Source organism: Dermacentor albipictus, unplaced genomic scaffold (assembly GCF_038994185.2).
Source record: "Dermacentor albipictus isolate Rhodes 1998 colony unplaced genomic scaffold, USDA_Dalb.pri_finalv2 scaffold_14, whole genome shotgun sequence".
Classification (NCBI taxonomy): domain Eukaryota; kingdom Metazoa; phylum Arthropoda; class Arachnida; order Ixodida; family Ixodidae; genus Dermacentor; species Dermacentor albipictus.
The window spans coordinates 15,008,715-15,027,224 of record NW_027225568.1 but is presented as its reverse complement, the minus strand read 5'-3'; the positions used below and the strand labels follow the sequence as shown (position 1 = coordinate 15,027,224).

The following is an 18,510-nucleotide window of genomic DNA, read 5'->3' as shown; positions in this document are numbered from 1 at the left end:
GATCCTGCAGGTCAACTCTGACTTCCCACGTCTGGATGTCTCGATCTAGCGTCTCGTTCTCCTTGCCTTGGTTCTCCGGGTGTCTTTCCGTGGGGGTGGTTGGTAGGTACTTCGCGTCCAAGCACCTCTTGACCTCGTCTTCTCCGTGTTCGCAGATTGCCTTGTGTAGGATCCTGGCCTTGTTGTTGTGTTGGTGGCCCTTGGTCTTGGTTTCGTCAAGGAGGTTCCGCAGCATGTTCCACGTCTTGCCCTTGTGCATCTGTCCGTCGGCTTCGTTGCAGGCGTAGCTCCACTGTTGAGTGCATAGTACCCTGCAGAGGACCTCGATCTGCCTGTTGAGCTAGGCGATCTTCTTCCTTAGACTTCGGTTGGTTCGTCGCTTCTGCCCCCCCGCCTTTATGGACTGCTTGGCTTCTATCAGGTGGGCCAGCCGAGTGTCCATCTTGTCTATCCGTTCGTCCGTCTCCAGCTCCTTGGTGCCTCCTTCCGTCGTCTCAATGAAGTTGGCCGCCCATTGCTCGATGTCCGTAATGTCCAGTTGCACCGCGGGTAGCGCCTTTCGAAAGGCATCCCAGTCCGTAATGCGATGCTTCCTTATGCCACTGTTGCCTTGGCCATCGAGCGGTACGACGGCCTCCACAATGTAGTGATCACTGCCCAGCTCTTGGCCCGTGTTTCTCTATTTTGCTTCTCTAGATCCTCCGTCGGTTTTGACGAAGGTGGGGTCCGGAGAGGTGTCTATCATAACCAATGTACCGATCCTGGTGGGAAAGGCCGGATCCGTGATTAGGTTCAGTCCCACGTCAGTGGCCTCTTGCATCAGCTCTCGCCCCTTGACCGTCGTTCTGTGGTAGCCCCAGTCTTGGTTCGGAGTGTTAAAGTCCCCGCACACTACGAGCGTATTGCTGCCCGCGACTCAACTCGCCTTCCGGAATAGCGCCTTGAATTTCTGTTGTCCGTGGGACGGATTGCTGTAGACGTTCACCAGGAAAGTGCTCTCTTTCCTGCTTCCTCCTTCATGCAGTGTTCGACGACGCTTCTGCCGACCATTTCGTGTTCCATGAAGCTGATTTCTTTCCTAACGAAGGAGCAGACCCCTCTGCCCTAGGCCTTGGACGTATCCCTTTTGCTCGACGGGCTGTCGTGCGACCGGTAGCCCAGTAGTCTCGGCGTCTCTTCGCTGTGTGTTTCTTGAACCATCATGACGTCTGGTTTCTTCGTTAGTTGCTGCAAGTGTTGCTGCAGCACCACTCTCTTGCCGGTAAAGCCGTTGCAGTTCCAGTGCCTGACCAAGAGGTCTCTCACTGGTGGTGTGGATGCTGCTGTACGTGCTGTCCCGTCCATGATTGCTGCAGTTTGGCGATGATCTGTGCTTCCATACCTTGTATTTGTGCCTGTATCTGTGTCTGCAGCTGTGCTTGCATCTGCGCCATCATGTACTGGATCGTGCTCTGTATGTTCGTTGTCACCTGCTGAACTGTTTGCGCGAGAGCAGTGAGGCGTTCGTTGGTTACCTCGCTAGCCGCCTCAAGACGGTTGAGTCCGTCGTCCTGTTTTCCGATGCTCTTCATTATCTTTCGTTCCTTGGCACCCTCTATGGCTCTCCTCTTGGGAGCCGGTCCCGCCTCTTTCGTGGCTCTCGGGTCCACCTCGACCTCTGGTTGGTACTCGGTTATCTCTTCTTGTTTCCTCTCTTGTGCGTGCTTCGGCAGCAGCTGCTGCTGTTGCTGCAAGGCAATTAATGTCGTTATCTTCTCCTTCGTTTCCGTGGTGGTTGCGTCCTGTTCGGCGATTCTCCGCTTTAGCATCTCGTTCTCGTCTCTCAGGGCTTTTACCACGCCGTTCTCTTCTTGGATCTTCTTCGCGGCGTTTTGCGCTGGTGGTTGTCTCTTCTCTGCTACGTTTGCCTTGACTGCGTCGGCCCAGGTGACTCTATCCCTCGACTGCGACGGTCTGTGGTGGTTGGCGCTCCTGCCTCCCTTGCTGTTGTCCCTCTTGCGGCTGCCGTCACGCTGCCTCGATTCCCCGCGAGGTCTCTCGGCAGACGGCGCTCGCAGCGACGGAAAGCTTTCCGGACGCGGTTGTTGCTGCGTGGCTTCCATCTTGCGTTCCCATTGCAGTTTTTTGACTACGTACGGCATCTTGTACTTGCTTTTGCATTCCATCGCGCCCGTTGGTTGCTGTCCCCCGCAGAGCTTGCACTTGGGCTTGCATTCGCGCTTGTGATCTTCGCTGGGGTTCACGATTCCGAAGCCGAAGCACAATCTGGTGTTGGGATTCGGGTATACGTCTCTTCTATGGCCGAGCTTGCCGCATTGCCTGCACACGTCAAAGTGCTTGCGGTAAAGCCCGCACCTGACTATTATCGAGCCATACTTGACGTATTTCAGTACTTTCTGTCCTGCGAACAGTGCTATCACCAAGGTTGTATTGCCGATTCTGTGCGCCTCCACCGTTAGGAGGTTGCACGGGTTCACGATGTTTTCGGCTATCTCCTCCGGGGTGTCGTCTACGGCTATGCCTCGGATGACTCCCTTGACCGTGCCTGCTGGTGCAGTTCGGTAGGCGCTGACTTCGTATGCCCTGCCTCCTATGTTAAGAGCTTTGACCATCGAGTATAGCGTGGCCGGCCTCTCGTCCGGGGTGCTGACCACGATGATGTTTTGCTGCGCGTTCGTGCAGATAGTGTCTGCTTTGGCTTCTTCCTTCGTTACTCGAGCCGCCGCCATAACGGCCGACGTAATTATTGGAACCTCAGTTCTCGCTACGTTGAGACCTCCACGTGGTCTCATGACTATCTTGGTGTCGTCTTTCGGTATGTCTGTCGGCATCCTCGTCGCTTTCGTTACCGAGGCTGTAACTCTCTTTGCAAAGCTGGCCCTAGTCTTGGGTCTAGACTGGCGAGTAACGGCGGCGGACTCACCGTTTTCCTTGCCGGCCATGATCTGCTTGATGCGCTTGCCGGAGGCCGACCAGCCTTCGGCTTCTTCCGGTGTAATGTCCTTTCCGTGAACTGCAATGCACGTGCGCCCACCGAGACATCCGATACTCGGCGCTGACGCCATGTTGTCTCTCATTGACGTGGCCACTTCTATTTCGGACGCCATCTTGGTCGTACTCGTCGCTGGGTTAGGCCTAGCGGCCGGGCCCGTTGCCACCGGTGGTCGTAGTCGTGGTAGGCCTACGTTAGGCTTTGCGAAAAGTCCGCACCGCAACAGAAGAAGCCCTCGTAAATCAAGAGAATCACGTACTGCTTGGTCAAAACTGGTACTGATCGATGCCCCGCACCTTCGCGCACACTTTGGTGCCAATTAGATTGCGGTAACTGTAAATTACCACTACGGTAATTGGCATAACAGCAGGAACCGATGAGAAACCCGGCTCTTCCGCAGACTTCGTCCTCTTCTTCCCGTCAGGAGATTGGAATAAAAACATATTGGAACAGTTTTACGTTATAGGGCCCCAGAGGATAAAAGCAAAAGCATGCGGATTATGATTTTGCATCCTTCAGGCATTTAAAAAAGTTGGCGTTGTCATAAAGACTGTTATCCATTTGAACTGTCATTCACAGTAGGTAGACACTATCTTAACAGCACATAATATCAGGTTATCAATGTCACTTTCATCGCGGATGCGAATTGCGACAGCGCCTTCAGCTTTGCGTGCAATTATGTGACCATTCTTCGGCCACGCAAGCCGATAGTTATGTGCATATTCTATTTGCTAGCCAAAGAAAGCGTTTGTTGAAAGAGGTCAGTTTGTCGAAAAATTTCAGGTTTAGTGCTTCATCCTCAAGGCACGAGCGATTGCGCGTCCACTTTTCCTTAATAGGACGGGTGAAAAGAGAGCAAGAATAAAAGGCTTCTTTCCCTTTAGTGCAGGTAGCCTATAAAGTGCATCAAGGTTACTGTTTTCAAGCTGTGGTAACTGAAGTTCGCATGCAGTATCATTAATTTCTGCGAGCGGGTCTTCGTGTGCCTCCACTGCGAGGCCATGTACAGTACTTCTATGTTTTGCATGCGACTGTACTGATCCAGCTCATTTAGCTGCAGTTGGACTTCCTTCGTTCTCCTGGACGTTCCTGACTAAGGTCTCGATCGACCCTACTTTCCAAGACTTAAACAAATGTACACCCGTTGGGCCGTATCTTGCTACACAACAATAATCATGATCTTCCTTGCTTGCGTTTCCTTTCATGAAAACGCTGCCCTCGCTACATTCCTGTCGAGAATGCTCCGTCATGCTGATAACGCACACGCCGTTCGTGACTTGGTAGTACCGGACTCCATGTGTCAAAGAAAGGAAATGTGGACAGATCACAATGTTGTGTGGCAATTAAGATGTGACCCAAAGGGTCTTATTTTGTTTAAGACTAGTGCAGCAAAAGCATTAGCGCCGGCTCCCTGCTTAAGACATGCAGTTTTCTCAAGGTTTAGTGAAGACCATTGCAGTTCACTGCCTGCTGGTTCCGCCAAGGCATGACGGCCCCGCCAGCGCGGATAATGCAAGCGGTGAAGAGGAGACGCTCAGCTGATTTGTGACCTCTGCGGATCGTAGATACAACGTCGTCAGTTGACAATGTCAGCTGCACCAGCTCTTCGTAGCTGTCAAACAGTAACAGACACGATTCCGAGGAATTCAATAGCCAATAAGCGCTCTTCGCATTCCACCCAAGCACGAGAACATGTGCCGTGCGCAACACATCGCGCTTCAAAATTAAAACCTAGGGTAGCGCAAGCCATTGATTTGCTATTTTACGTGTTTTGCTCCTACTCTATTATGGAAAGCTCTCAGAATCTCCAGACAAAAGGCCATATTATTATTAGGTGACTTTAACGCTTCCCACGCTACATGGGGATACCGCACAGAGGTAGTCAAAGGTCGTTATCTTTGGCTAGAAGCCCAACAACAGGGACTGACTCTCATCACAGAGCCCCAGACACCCACCCGTACCGGGAATAGTGTGAGTGTTGACACCACTGTCGACCTAGCTTTCATCAAAAACATAGGCAACTATGATTGGACTAATACCTGGGAAAGCCTCGGTAGCGATCATTATATCATAGAAATGCACATTCAGGCGGGTCCATCCCGCAATTCGGGAGACAACTGCCACCGAGCACATAAACGATCTCGAGGCCTGGATCGGGGATCTCAGAGATTGCGTGAAACGTGCGACGAGGGAAATCCCTGAAAACGATGGTCTGGTCGAGGAGGATAGCCGCCTCGTACACTTGTGGGAAGCTAAAAGAGCATGCCAACCCGCTGGAAAAAGAATAAACTAAACCGTACATTCCGCTTGCGCATCGCGCAAATCAAGATGGAAATCGAGGAATGCGCTAACCCATTAACCAAACCCCAATGGGAAAAGGTATGCGACAGCATGCAGGGACAACTCGGTCTAGCCAAAACGTGGAATCTCCTCCGCTATCATATGGACACGGATAAGAGTAAATCCGTGCGGAGCAAATGCATCAAGAAGATCACTCACCAATACCCGGGCACGAACGACGAGCTCCTAACAGAGCTCAGAACCCTGTAATCATCATCAGCCTAGTTACGCCCACTGCAGGGTAAAGGCCTCTCCCATACTTCTCCAACTACCCCGGTCATGTACGAATTGTGGCCATGTTGTCCCTGCAAACGTCTTAATGTCTTCCGCCCACCTAACTTTCTGCCGCCCCCTGCTGCGCTTCCCTTCCCTTGGAATCCAGTCCGTAATCCTTAATGACCATCGGTTATCTTCCCTCCTCATTACATGTCCGGCCCATGCCCATTTAGTTTTCTTGATTTCAACTAAGATGTCATTTACCCGCGTTTGTTGCCTCACCCAATGTGCTCTTTTCTTATCCCTTAACGTTACACCGATCATTCTTCTTTCCATAGCTCGTTGCGTCGTCCTCAATTTCAGCAGAACCCTTTTCGTAAGCCTCCAGGTTTCTGTCCCATATGTGAGTACTGGTAACACATAGATTTTATACACTTTCCTTTTGAGGGATAGTGGCAACCTGCTGTTCATGATTTGAGAATGCCTGCAAACGCACCCCAGCCCATTCTTATTCTTCTGGTTATTTCAGTCTCATGATCCGGATCCGTGTTCACTACCTGCCCTAAGTAGATGTATTCCCTTACCACTTCCAGTGCCTCACTACCTATCGTAAACTGCTGTTCTCTTCCGAGACTGTTAAACATTACTTTAGTTTCTGCAGATTAATTTTCAGACCCACCCTTCTGCTTTGCCTCTCCAGGTCAGTGAGCATGCATTGCAATTGGTCTCCTGAGTTACTAAGCAAGGCAATATCATCAGCGAATCCCAAGTTGCTAAGGTATTCTCCATCAACTTTTATCCCCCATTCTTCCCACTCCAGGTCTCTGAATACCTCCTGTAAACATGCGGTGAATAGCAGTGGAGAGATCGTATCTCCTTGTCTGACGCCTTTCTTTATTGGGATTTTGTTTCTTTCTTTGTGGAGGACTACGGTGGCTGTCGAGCCGCTACAGATATCTTCCAATATTTTTACATATGGCTCATCTACACCCTGATTCCGTAATGTCTCCATGACTGCTGAGGTTTCGACTAAATCAAACGCTTTCTCGTAATCAATGAAAGCTATATATAAGGGTTGGTTATATTCTGCACATTTTTCTATCACCTGATTGACAGTGTGAATATGGTCTATTGTTGAGTAGCCTTTACGGAATCCTGCCTGGTCCTTTGGTTGACAGAAGTCTAAGGTCTTCCTGATTCTATTTGCGATTATCTTAGTAAATACTTTGTAGGCAACGGACAGTAAGCTGCTGCTCGGGCTATAATTTTTCAAGTCTTTGGCGTCCCCTTTCTTATGGATTAGGATTATGTTAGCGTTCTTCCAAGATTCCGGTACGCTCGAGGTTATGAGGCATTGCGTATACAGGGTGGCCAGTTTCTCTAGAACAATCTGACCACCACTCTTCAAAAAATCTGCTGTTACCTGATCCTCCCCAGCTGCCTTCCACCTTTGCATAGCTCCTAAGGCTTTCTTTACTTCTTCTGGCGTTACCTGCGGGATTTCGAATTCCTCTAGGCTATTCTCTCTTCCACGATCTTCGTGGGTGCCACTGGTACTATATAAATCGCTGTAGAACTCCTCAGCCACTTGAACTATCTCATCCATATTAGTAACGATATTGCCGGCGTTTTCTTTCAACGCACACATCTGATTCTTACCTATTCCTAGTTTCTTCTTCATTGTTTTTAGGCTTCCTCCATTCCTGAGAGCCTGTTCAATTCTATCCATAATATAGTTCCTGATGTCCGCTGTCTTACGCTTGTTGATTAACTTAGAAAGTTCTGCCAGTTCTATTCTTGCTGTAGGGTTAGAGGCTTCCATACATTGGCGTTTCTTGATCAGATCTTTTGTCTCCTGCGATAGCTTACTGGTTTCCTGTCTAACGGCGTTACCACCGACTTCTATTGCGCACTCCTTAATGATGCCCATGAGATTGTCGTTCACTGTTTCAACACTAAGGTCCTCTTCCTGAGTTAAAGCCGAATGCCTGTTATGTAGCTTGATCCGGAATTCCTCTAGTTTCCCTCTTACCGCTAACTCATTGATTGGCTTCTTGTGTACCAGTTCCTTCCGTTCCCTCGTCAAGTCTAGGCTAATTCGAGTTCTTACCATCCTATGGCCACTGCAGCGTACCTTGCCGAGCACGTCTACATCTTGTATGATGCCAGCGTTCGCGCAGAGTATGAAGTCGATTTGATTTCTAGTCTCACCATTCGGGCTCCTCCACGTCCAATTTCGACTAACCCGCTTGCGGAAAAAGGTATTCATTATCCGCATATTATTCTGTTCTGCAAACTCTACTAATAACTCTCCTGTGATATTCCTAGAACCTATGCCCTATTCCCCCACTGACTTGTCTCGAGCCTGCTGCTTGCCTACCCTGGCATTGAAGTCGCCCATCAGTATAGTGTATTTTGTTTTGACTTTACCCATCGCCGATTCCACGTCTTCATAGAAGCTTTCGACTTCCCGGTCATCATGACTGCATGTAGGGGCATAGACTTGTACCACCTTCAATTTGTACCTCTTATTAAGTTTCACAACAAGACCTGCCACCCTCTCGTTAATGCTATAGAATTCCTGTATGTTACCAGCTATTTCCTTATTAATCAGGAATCCGACTCCTAGTTCTCGTATGTCCGCTAAGCCCCGGTAGCACAGTACGTGCCCGCTTTTTAGCACTGTATATGCTTCTTTTGTCCTCCTAACCTCACTGAGCCCTATTATATCCCATTTACTACCCTCTAATTCCTTCAATCACACTGCTAGACTCGCCTCACTAGATAACGTTCTAACGCTAAACGTTGCCAGGTTCAGATTGCAATGGCGGCCTGTCCGGAGCCAGGTATTCCTAGCACCCTCTGCAGCGTCACAGATCTGACCACCGCCGTGGTCAGTTGGTTTGCGGCTGCTGGGGACTGAGGGCCGGGGTTTGATTGTTGTATTCATATGGGAGGTTGTGGCCAAGTACTGCACCAGGGTGGCCAATCCTGCTCTTGTGAGAGAGTGCGTTACCGGTTCTGGTCGCCGGGATGAGGCCGCACTCCAGGCCTGTTTGTGCAATTTTCTCAACACACGGTTTTTTTTGCATTTTCCGGTGGAGAATTGCGCGGCACCGGGATTTGAACCACGGTCCTCTTGCATGGGAGATGGATACTCTACCCTCCCCGCAGTAGATAAATTAAAAAATCAAATTATGGGGTTTTACGTGACAAAACCACTTTCTGATTATGAGGCACGCCGTAGTGGGAGACTCCGGAAATTTCGACCACCTGGGGTTCTTTAACGTGCACCTAATTCTAAGTACACGGGTGTTTTCGCATTTCGCCCCCATCAAAATGCGGCCGCCGTGGCCGGGATCCGTTCCCGCGCCCTCCTGCTCAGCAGTCTAACACCATAGCCAGTGAGCATCCACGGCGGGTTTGCAGGAGTACAGAGGCACAAATGCACAAATCCCCCAGAAGCCATACACTCGTCCGGAGAATCATAACCTAGATGCACCCATCCTAGAGGCTGAAGCACGAGCCGTCTTCCTGAAACTCCGAACTAAATCTGCACCGGGCCCCGATGGCATAACAAATATGATCCTCCAAAATCTAGACGACGTATCTATCACTGCCGTAATAGAGTACTTCAACCGCTGTTGAAAAACAGGTTCTATCCCCTCGCAATGAAAGCATGCACAGATGTTATTCATACCTAAACATGGTAACGGACTACAGCTCGAGAACTTACGCCCGATCTCTCTGACCTCATGCATAGGAAAACTCATGGAGCACGTTATACTTAACCGCCTCCAAATTTTGCGGAGGAGAACAACTTATTCCCGAACCCCATAATTGGCTTTCGTCCAAAACTTTCCGCGCAAGACATCATGCTTCAGTTTAAACATCAAGTTCTGGACCACACATCCAAGTATGGTGCCCGGGCTGTCCTGGACCTTGATCTTACAAAGACTTTTGACAATGTAGCACATCATGCTGTACTGTAGAATCTTCTGTACCAAGGTCAAGGCCAGAGACCTACAACAGCATCAAAGATTTCCTCAACCACCGCACAGTGGAACTAAGAATAGGAGAACACCGCAGGGATCAGTCTAGTCCCCCTTTCCCTTTAATTCATCAATGATCCGATCACCGGAACAACTTAATCAGATTCCAGATCTACACCACAGTCTGTATGCCGACGACACCACCCTGTGGGTGGTTAAAGGTAGGGATGGAGATATAGAAACCACGCTGCAACAAGTTATAGACAGGGCTGCAAAGTACGAGACCGACGAAGGCCTCGCCTGCTCCCCGCAAAAATCAGAACTCTTCCTACTCAGAGCCCCTACAAACCGTAAATCCGACACTGCACCACCCCCAGAAATCACTGTGCGAGCCCGAGGAGGCGCGATCACGGTAGTGACCACCATCCGTGTACTAGGCCTCTTCATGCAAGCTCACCGGCGCAACGGCAACAGATTTCATAAACTGGAAGCATGCGTTTAGCAGAGGATGCAACTTATTTCAAGAATTGCCAACCGACACTCTGACATGCAAAGAGCCAACCTCATAAGGTTGGTACAAGCCTCCGTTCTCAGCCGCATCACCTACATCACCCCATACCTCGGCCTCAAAGCAGCTGAGCGAGAGAAAATAGAAGGAATTATCCGGAGGGCCTATAAACAGGCTCTTGGGCTACCTATAAGAACGGCCAACTGTAAATTGCTAGCCTTAGGTGGGCACAACGCCCTCGATGAACTTGTGGAAGCGCACCTTATATCTCAATACGAAAGGTGCCGCCGGGAAACATCCTCCAGAATCTCGGCATCAACTACGAGCCGACGCAAAGCATTAAAGTAGACATTCCTCATGGTCAAAGGTGCCATCTTAAGGTTATCCACTCCCTAAAAACATGCACCCCGAATTCCACAAGGAAAGGAGGGCCGAGCGGTCCAAAGCCCTACATCAGAAATTCCACGCCTTCAAAGACGTAGTCTTTATCAACGCAGCAGAATATATAGCACGCAACTGTATGTCCCTTGCAGGGGTGGACTCCTCATGTCAAATACGCGCTGGTGGTTCAATTCGCACTAGAAGCCCCGAAACAGCGGAAGAGGCGGCTATCGCTCTGGCAATAGCCTCCACACATTGTCATTACATTATTAGCGATTCCAAAGCCGCAGTGCGCAGTTTCGCGAAATGTCGGGTCTCGGCTCCCGTAAAAAACATACTAGACACCAACCAACACCCACGACCAATCCAGATCATTTGGGCACCAGCACCCTCCTCCCTACCCGGCAACGATGCCGCCCACACAACCGCTCGAGGACTCGCCAACCGAGCACCCGGAAGGCTCACTCTAGGATCATAGAGGGATCGCATGGTCCGTTGCCAGGAAATAACTCAGCACTACAGCTTAGCCAGGGCAGTGTACGCGCCAGCACACAAATCGCTTAACAAGTGACAAGAAGTAGCTTGGACACGACTTCAGACGAACACCTACCCCCACCCCGTAGCCTATCACTACTACTACCTGGACCAATGCCCTAATACATGTAAGTATTGTGAGAAAAAAGCGGATCTGTTCCATATTATGTGGCCGTGCCCAGCCGAAAATCACACAAATCACGAAATAAGTAATACTGTGCAGTGGGAGGCCGTGTTGGTCAGCTCCGACCCTGACCTACAGGCCAAGGTCATGAGGAGTGCTGAAGAAGCCGGCCGGGCCCAGGGGCTCGTGGCTGCCTAACAATGTCATCCATCAATACCTTGTTTTCAAATAAAGTCTTTACCCACTCTACCCCTTCTCAGGGAAGCGTTTAACATACGCCATATAAGATGTAGTGGAGCGCTGCATTTCGCATTTGTATTTTGATTTAAGAGCGCATTGCTTCCCGGGAACAACACCACTAAGTGTCCAAAAAACACTGACCGCTGCATTTTTTTTAGTCGACATGCGTGGTGCAGCGACCACTCCTCGTTAAACTGAAATATAACGCAAACCGCGCATAGTGACATCAAATAATGTCATAAAATGACAAAAACGTAGTTTTTGTTGATGTGTGCCCTGTCGCATCACTGCTAGTCGCGCTGGTATGAGCAAGCGGACACCTATAGCTTCGAAAACAGCAAGTGGGAGACCCTAGTAGGTATATATATACGCGCTGTTAATATGATCTATCATTATTCGTACTCTTTTTCGTGCGCACAATTCGTGTGTTCAATAATGTAGACAGATTAACAATTTGCACATATTATCGTTCGTTTAGAGAACGCGTAGTTTTCTTTTTCATGGAAACGGTGATTCCACAACTGACACCATTGACACTAAACGATGTAGTTTTTTAAGCTTCTGTGTCGAAGCTAGGGGCCTCCGCTTGTTCCCCATTTGAGTTATAAAGGGACCCTGAAACGATTTTGATGATTTTCTACAAACGTACTGAGTCGGTAGGGTAGGTCCTTATGATCATTGATTAACACATCTAAGTGCTCTGCGTAAAGCGTGTAATTTATTATAAGGTTTTAAAAATGCACATCGCTGTCGATTGCAGCGCACTGCTCGGCGGAATTTTAAGCCGCCCCTACCCATATGATGCAAATAACCCATATGGCGTCACATGGGCGAGCTATCTGATTGGCTGACCAGGGCGCGTGGTCGATAATTTTTCCAATTTTATGGTGAACAAATGATGCTCGTAATAGTTGGAATGTTAGTTACTTTGTTTTTGTAAAAAGAAAATAACACAAAGAGAATACATAAGAATAGCTTTTTAGTACACTTGAGCACTTCCGGCACACAGCAAGTGTCGTCTGCTTGTATTACAACGTGCGCAGTCTTTGACGAGAGCTCCGCCGTCAGTGTCGATCAGTCTTTTCGTGAGCACGATGAATCACCCTTGTTGCGTTGTGGGCTGCACACGTAGTGACTGGAAAGATGTCAAGTTGGAAAATCGTGTCTCTCTGCAAGGCAGCATACGAGCGAACTGGCTGCTGCGCATCGGACTGCGGCTATCCGATAGGCGCCAGGATTTGCGCGTTTGTGGCCGTCATTTTACAGCGGAAGATTACTAACGCAATAGCGTTTCGCAAGTCCGGTATTAGGGCAAACACAATCGCAAGGGGACAGGGTCTGGCCGTAAATGTGAATGGTCTGCACGGTGCAGCCACCTGGTGGCACAGAGCTCAACCATACACAGTAGCAGCAACGAAGTGAGTTCTTCTTTGCTGCTGGTGTGTATTTTTCGCAGGAGTGTAATCATCAACACGTTGTTCTTATAAATGTTTAAAATGTTTTACACTTGGTTAGAGCAATATTAGCGCTTCGTTTGACTGGTTAAGCGCTGCGCCAAGAAGTGTCTGGACAGTGCAGACCGATCAGGCTGCTCACGTACGTCTACTCTGAAGTTCCTTCATCAGCTTGAGTTTATGCCTCCAGTCATTTGCCGAAATGACCAGCTTGCCTGGGGTTACCGGAATACCGGCCACCTTCGGCGCTACGACAGAATGCTCGCAACGCACGCTGCTTCGATGGCTCTCGGTCGACGGCCGAGCGGCCAGCGGAGAGGTCTCACGCGGGAGGAGGCGTGCTCCAACAACCGGAAGTGGACGATGTGACGTCGCATCGTGACGCAGGACCAGTGAAGGCGGAGCTTAGCGCCGCTCGCTCGGCGAGCGAGTTGAGGAGGAAAGGCATGGCTAGGGAGGAGGGTAACTTCTAATCGCTTGTAACTCCATTAATACGTAACGCTTCACTTAAATTGTGGTGCGAATTTTCTACTTAAGCTGTACCCTATGCGCCTACAAAATTTGTCCGAACCGTTTCAGGGGCCCTTTAAGAGGCTAACAGTTCACCTCAAAAGGTAAATAAAGAGTCAGCATAACAATACGTAAAATACACCCTTCTGCATAACAAGAAGAAAGGGGGTTAACCAAGGGGCCCAATTTTTATTAGTCATATGTTTATTTCATTTATTAAGCACAAGTAATTTCCCCTATGTTGTCCTTGGTGTCAGTGTTTTTTGGCTTCTTATGATATGACTAATAGAAATCGGGCCCCTCGGTTGCCACTTTCTTCTATTGATTAGGTAACGAGGCTCTCGAATCCGGCAACATTGATGCCTTCAGGTAGCATATGTGAGCTTATTGACCAGTTGCCTTCACCTGCCCCCCCCCCCCCCCCCCAAAAAAAAAGAAAGATCACGTTCTCGTGACGCTTGCGGCAAAAAAAAAAAAGCGTTCGACGTCCGTCGCCAAGGTCTGTGAGTGGTGGCGCCGATTAACACTCCCAGGGTTCTACGAAGACACATGACTACCCAAGAAAGTGGATGGGAAAGCAACGCCGCGGTAGCTCAATTGGTAGAGCATCGCACGCGAAATGCGAAGGTTGTGGGCTCGGTTCCCACCTGCGGCAAATTTTTTTAGCCACTTTACTTTCCATTATGTTGTCGTTTGTTTATTTCATTTGTTAAGCACAAGTAATGTTCCCTATGTTGTCCTTGGTGTCAGTGTTTGTTGGTTTCTTATGATATGACCCTTGCGCATAGTCACATTTATTTTGAGGAGGTGTCGGCGAGCGCTGACAGCCTTCGAAAATGTCAACGTGTTTATGCTGATAGTGCGCCGAATCGACACTCGTCAGTTTTTCTCGCTCACTGGCGAGGGCTGAAGTTCGTGCAGCCAAGAACGCAAAATCACTTGCCACCCATCACATGGCCATCCACACAGAACGCATCTCACAGAACCTTCTCACGCTAAACGCTAGCTTACGATCGCCAGCTCCTCGGTACTGTCGTCTGCCATTTATTCCCAGCATGCTCTGGGTATGCCGAATTTTACCTCACAACACAATGTGGTCACTAGCTGAGGAGCAGGCAAGGCAGACGGTTCAAGGGAATCAACAAAATTAATTTGGAAATAATCTGCGCAACTCCCAAACACAATTTTTTCATGACATTACGCAAGTCTACAGAAGAACGTAACTAGCGACTTTCATCGATATCCGCTGATATCGCGCAATCGCCAGTTGCCCTTTAAAGGCGACAAATACTCCCTTTATGCGTCCAGCATTTTCATAGAAGTAATCTGTCTGTCATTGCGCTGTGTTATGATTCCTTTGCAAACCACATGCAGAGTATTCACTTGTCATCATGAACTTTTATATATGCTAATAATCCTTTAAAAAATTGACGCGCCATCCCGGCCCTGTGAAAGCGGATGACCAGCGAAGCTGTTGAAAACCACCACAACTGCGGTGGGCGGTATGCACTCAATTGTTCCTTTAGCGTAATGGTAGTAATGGTAATTTACAGTAATGGTAGCGAGCGTTCTTTTGCATTTTGCCCCCACTCGACATACGGCCGCAGGGGCCGCGATCGAAACTGCGACCTGGAACTGATCAGCGTATAGTCCTAGCGACTAAATAACCGCATTGGTTTGTGCCTAAAAATTACTCGTTCATCATATTGTAAGCTTTTATCAGCCCTTATGAAAAACATAAAATCTGATAAACTGAAATATTGATCTATCTCAAAATTAAAAACCCAGTTCAATGGTTGCAAGTTTGACAGGATTGCTGAAATAAAGCTCGAATTTTCGCAAGGCTGTTTGGCGCTTTCGGGAAAAAAAAAGACTTGCGGGACATGTATATTCGTAAACTTGACAGGAACGCTGGTAGCACGGCGTTGCAGCGCAAGGGGACTCTTTTTCGAAGGCGACCGTGTTTGAATGCACATAAATAAATTGCTTTCTTCAAAAGGAAGGCAGTCTTGACACTTTTTGAGGCCACCATTTATACGCCCCTTTAGCGTGAATCGTATTCGCGCGGTTCCGCGGGCTGCTGTTCATAGGATGGTTGCCGAAGTAACGGGATAATTCCCGCAGTCATAGCCTGTCACGGAAGAGGCTTGCTTACCCCAGGATTGCGTGAAGGAAGGGTTATGCCTAGTTTGCCGAAGCAACAAGCGGAAGTGAGGTGACGGAGTCTCTCTTCACATCTTCTCACATCTTCTAGTAATGGCCGTGTTGCTTTTGCTTTCATTCGTCATTGGCTCCCGTTAACCGCAACTTGCTCATTTTCCAGGCGTAGTTCCCGACTGGCGTATCGGTTCTTGCCTACAATGACGAAACAAGAAAGAACGAATGCAAACCTCTTTGTTTTACACACATGGCTCCAGCATCTTTTCTTAGGAGAGCGAGAGATCAGCTTTATTTAGCAAAAGGCTCTTAGCCCCGTGATGGTACGCGCGATCATAGATAGCATCTTGGTTGGAGTAGGATTCTTCCCACTCAAGAATGCAACCTGACGTAAACCAACTCGTGCGATTATCAGCGGTTTGAAGGCTGAAAATTTGACTTCAAAAAAAGGGTTTACAACTAACGTTTCGACCACCTCAAAACTGGCATCCCCCCCCCCCGAAAGAAAACACCATAGAGAAAACAAAAAAGCACGAGGAGTAGTTACTTTTTTAGAGAGGCCTTAGTGAAAACAAAAAAAAAATATATTTGTCATATTATGTCACGAGCGGCATACTTTTATTAGATGCCACCTGCAAATCGTTATCGATCTTTGTGAGCCATCCGCAGAGGTACACAAACGTGCCTCGTCTTTACGCCCAAACCGCCCTCTCCCACCCCCCCCCCCCCCCATACAATTCCTGTTCACGCTTGAGACATGCCGCTCAGGCAATGGTAAGGCTTTACAGGAAACACTGCAAAAACGATGATAGGAGTAAATACCTTGCCACTATAGACAACCGCTCTGCGCGAAATTCAATTCGTTCATATACAGTTTTTTTTTTCCTTTCTTTTTCTTATTAACTAAATTCGATAAAAAAAAGAATCGCCGGCGCCATATAACACAATTCTACTCATGGAGCCGGGTTACATTAAAGCGAGCCTCGGGAGGTGATCCTCGCGCGCTTACTGACTTCGAGGCCCAGAACGGCATCGTGGATCAAGCTGGGCAAGTCGTGGTGGCCCCTAGACCCACCCCGCGCCACTCCCTTTGCCCATTTTTATTCCTCATCAATAAATGTTTATTCCTCCTCCTCCAAAAGGGCAAAAATTATTTACGCCAAGAATTGTAATTCATATTCGACTAATTCCTGAAGCCTCACTCATTATCCTTTAAACTATTTACTTGACGACCCATATTGCAATTCACCAATTGTTCGCGAGATATATCCACTTAGCATGGGTTGTGCGGAAGGCCCTAGTAGTCGACATATGCGTTCCTAAAGTGTGCGGCGACATTCGTTGCAGGTATGTTTAGCTTAAACGCATAAAGAATGTTTTGTCATGAAAGTAGATGGAACAAGAGTACATTTTTACTGCAAGTTTCATAGCGCTCATCTCATAGCTGGTGCTACCCTATCCGAAAATTTTATATGCCATGTTCCGTAATCCTGTTTATACAGGGCGTTTCACGTGATTTGTGACAAGGATTTTAAAAAAAGTGATTAGCCGCAGCTGAATGATGCCAAAAGCATACGTTTGCCGTCATGTGGCACTCTTTAAAGTAATTTTGAGATCCCGTTTAATTAGTTTCTTACCTAAGAATGATTATGCAAGATATTTAATATTCACTTTAAGGCCAATTGTCTTTCGTTGCGTTCTTCAGGGAGTTCAGAAACGACGGATGCATTTTTTGTGGCAACATAAATGCTGCGTGACTTTTTCCGGAAGAAAACCTGCGAAATATGAACTAAAACCACGTGACTGCGCTCATGCGCTATCGTATTGCAGCGATCTGAATCGTGGTTCATGCCAAAGAACCATCCGCGGGGGCCATGGCGAAGCTAGTGGCCGCGGCTCTAGGCCACGGCCTCATCAGGCGTCAGCATGTTTGATCGGGTGTAGAGTGCTGGTTCTATCGCTGGACGCGAAGCTTGGTTGCCCGGCGCAGTTGAACGAAAACAACTAGAATAAACGATTATCTGGTGGTGGTAACCCCCTACTTTTGACCGAAAAGGTTGAGAAACGATGAAGCTACCCATGTCACCATATTCACACACGTCGTCAAGCAAAATATATTACCGAGCTAGAAGGGCGTATTGTATTTATTTATTTATTTATTTATTTATTTATTTATTTATTTATTTATTTATCACAGTACCCACAGCGCCAGTTTGGCATTACAGTGGGGGGGGGGGGGAGAAGTACATATATCATTGAGAAACAGCAGTTGATATAGAATACATGAAAAAAAAAAGATACAGATCAGGGCAAATCGCCGTCACAACAAAAAGAAGAAACAAAAAAGCGGAGCATAACCGTACATGTGCAAAGTGAAACAAAGCGGTTCTGTTGACGCAAGCACTAAGTACAGAAAAAAAAATGCAAGTCATACGGCTGAGGCAAAGGCATCATTTGAAGATAGCGATACAACATCGCTGGGCAACCTGTTCCACCCACTGACCGTCTTAGGAAAAACAGGTGAACATTACGAGCGCGCCTTTCTGAACACTTCAAGAGCTACATTGCTTTGCAAGCGATAGCTGTGTCTACGTTGGGCGCTGAAAAAAGGGTATTTATTGATAACGATAAAATAAATTAGGCTTTTCTTTACTCATCAGGCATACATAAAATTGAGAAGGAACTTCATTTTTGTTGAATGAATAAAACTGTGTCTCACTTTAATTTTAAAAAAGGCTTCTTTATTTCCCTATATTAGTTCCCTCCAAACATAGTCGCGCTTCAGTCGCTGCTCTCATAACCATCCTTTCTGATGTCGGTGACAATTTGTTCTGAGCCGCTTTCAGACGAAGCTACGCGACCAATTTGGATCGACCTCAGCCGAACTTTCCACAACGCGGGGATAAAGCCAATCTGAAAAGAGCGAAGTAATATAGTCGCGTCGACACATTTGGAGTACAATAATGCAGACTGGAAAAGATAACAGCAGCTGTAGATAATTTGAAGGTGGTGCAGCGATTGTCAGTCGAAGTTAAATTGAACCTTAGGGGGCGTGACACTAC

The 18,510-nt window shown here is 48.1% G+C and overlaps 1 protein-coding gene across 1 annotated transcript; it reads right to left on the bottom strand.

Moving 5' to 3' along the window:
• Nucleotides 1-1,301: 1,301 nt before the first annotated feature.
• On the bottom strand, nucleotides 1,302-3,107 carry LOC139051732 (uncharacterized). The gene has a single exon (XM_070528717.1). It carries the CDS (start codon nucleotides 3,105-3,107, stop codon nucleotides 1,302-1,304), a length of 1,806 nt encoding a protein of 601 aa, XP_070384818.1.
• Between the last annotated feature and the right edge of the window lie 15,403 nt (nucleotides 3,108-18,510).

Excerpts from the sequence above, each read along its gene's own strand:
- LOC139051732 (XM_070528717.1), bottom strand. The coding sequence starts at position 3,107 with ATGGCGTCCGAAATAGAAGTGGCCACGTCAATGAGAGACAACATGGCG.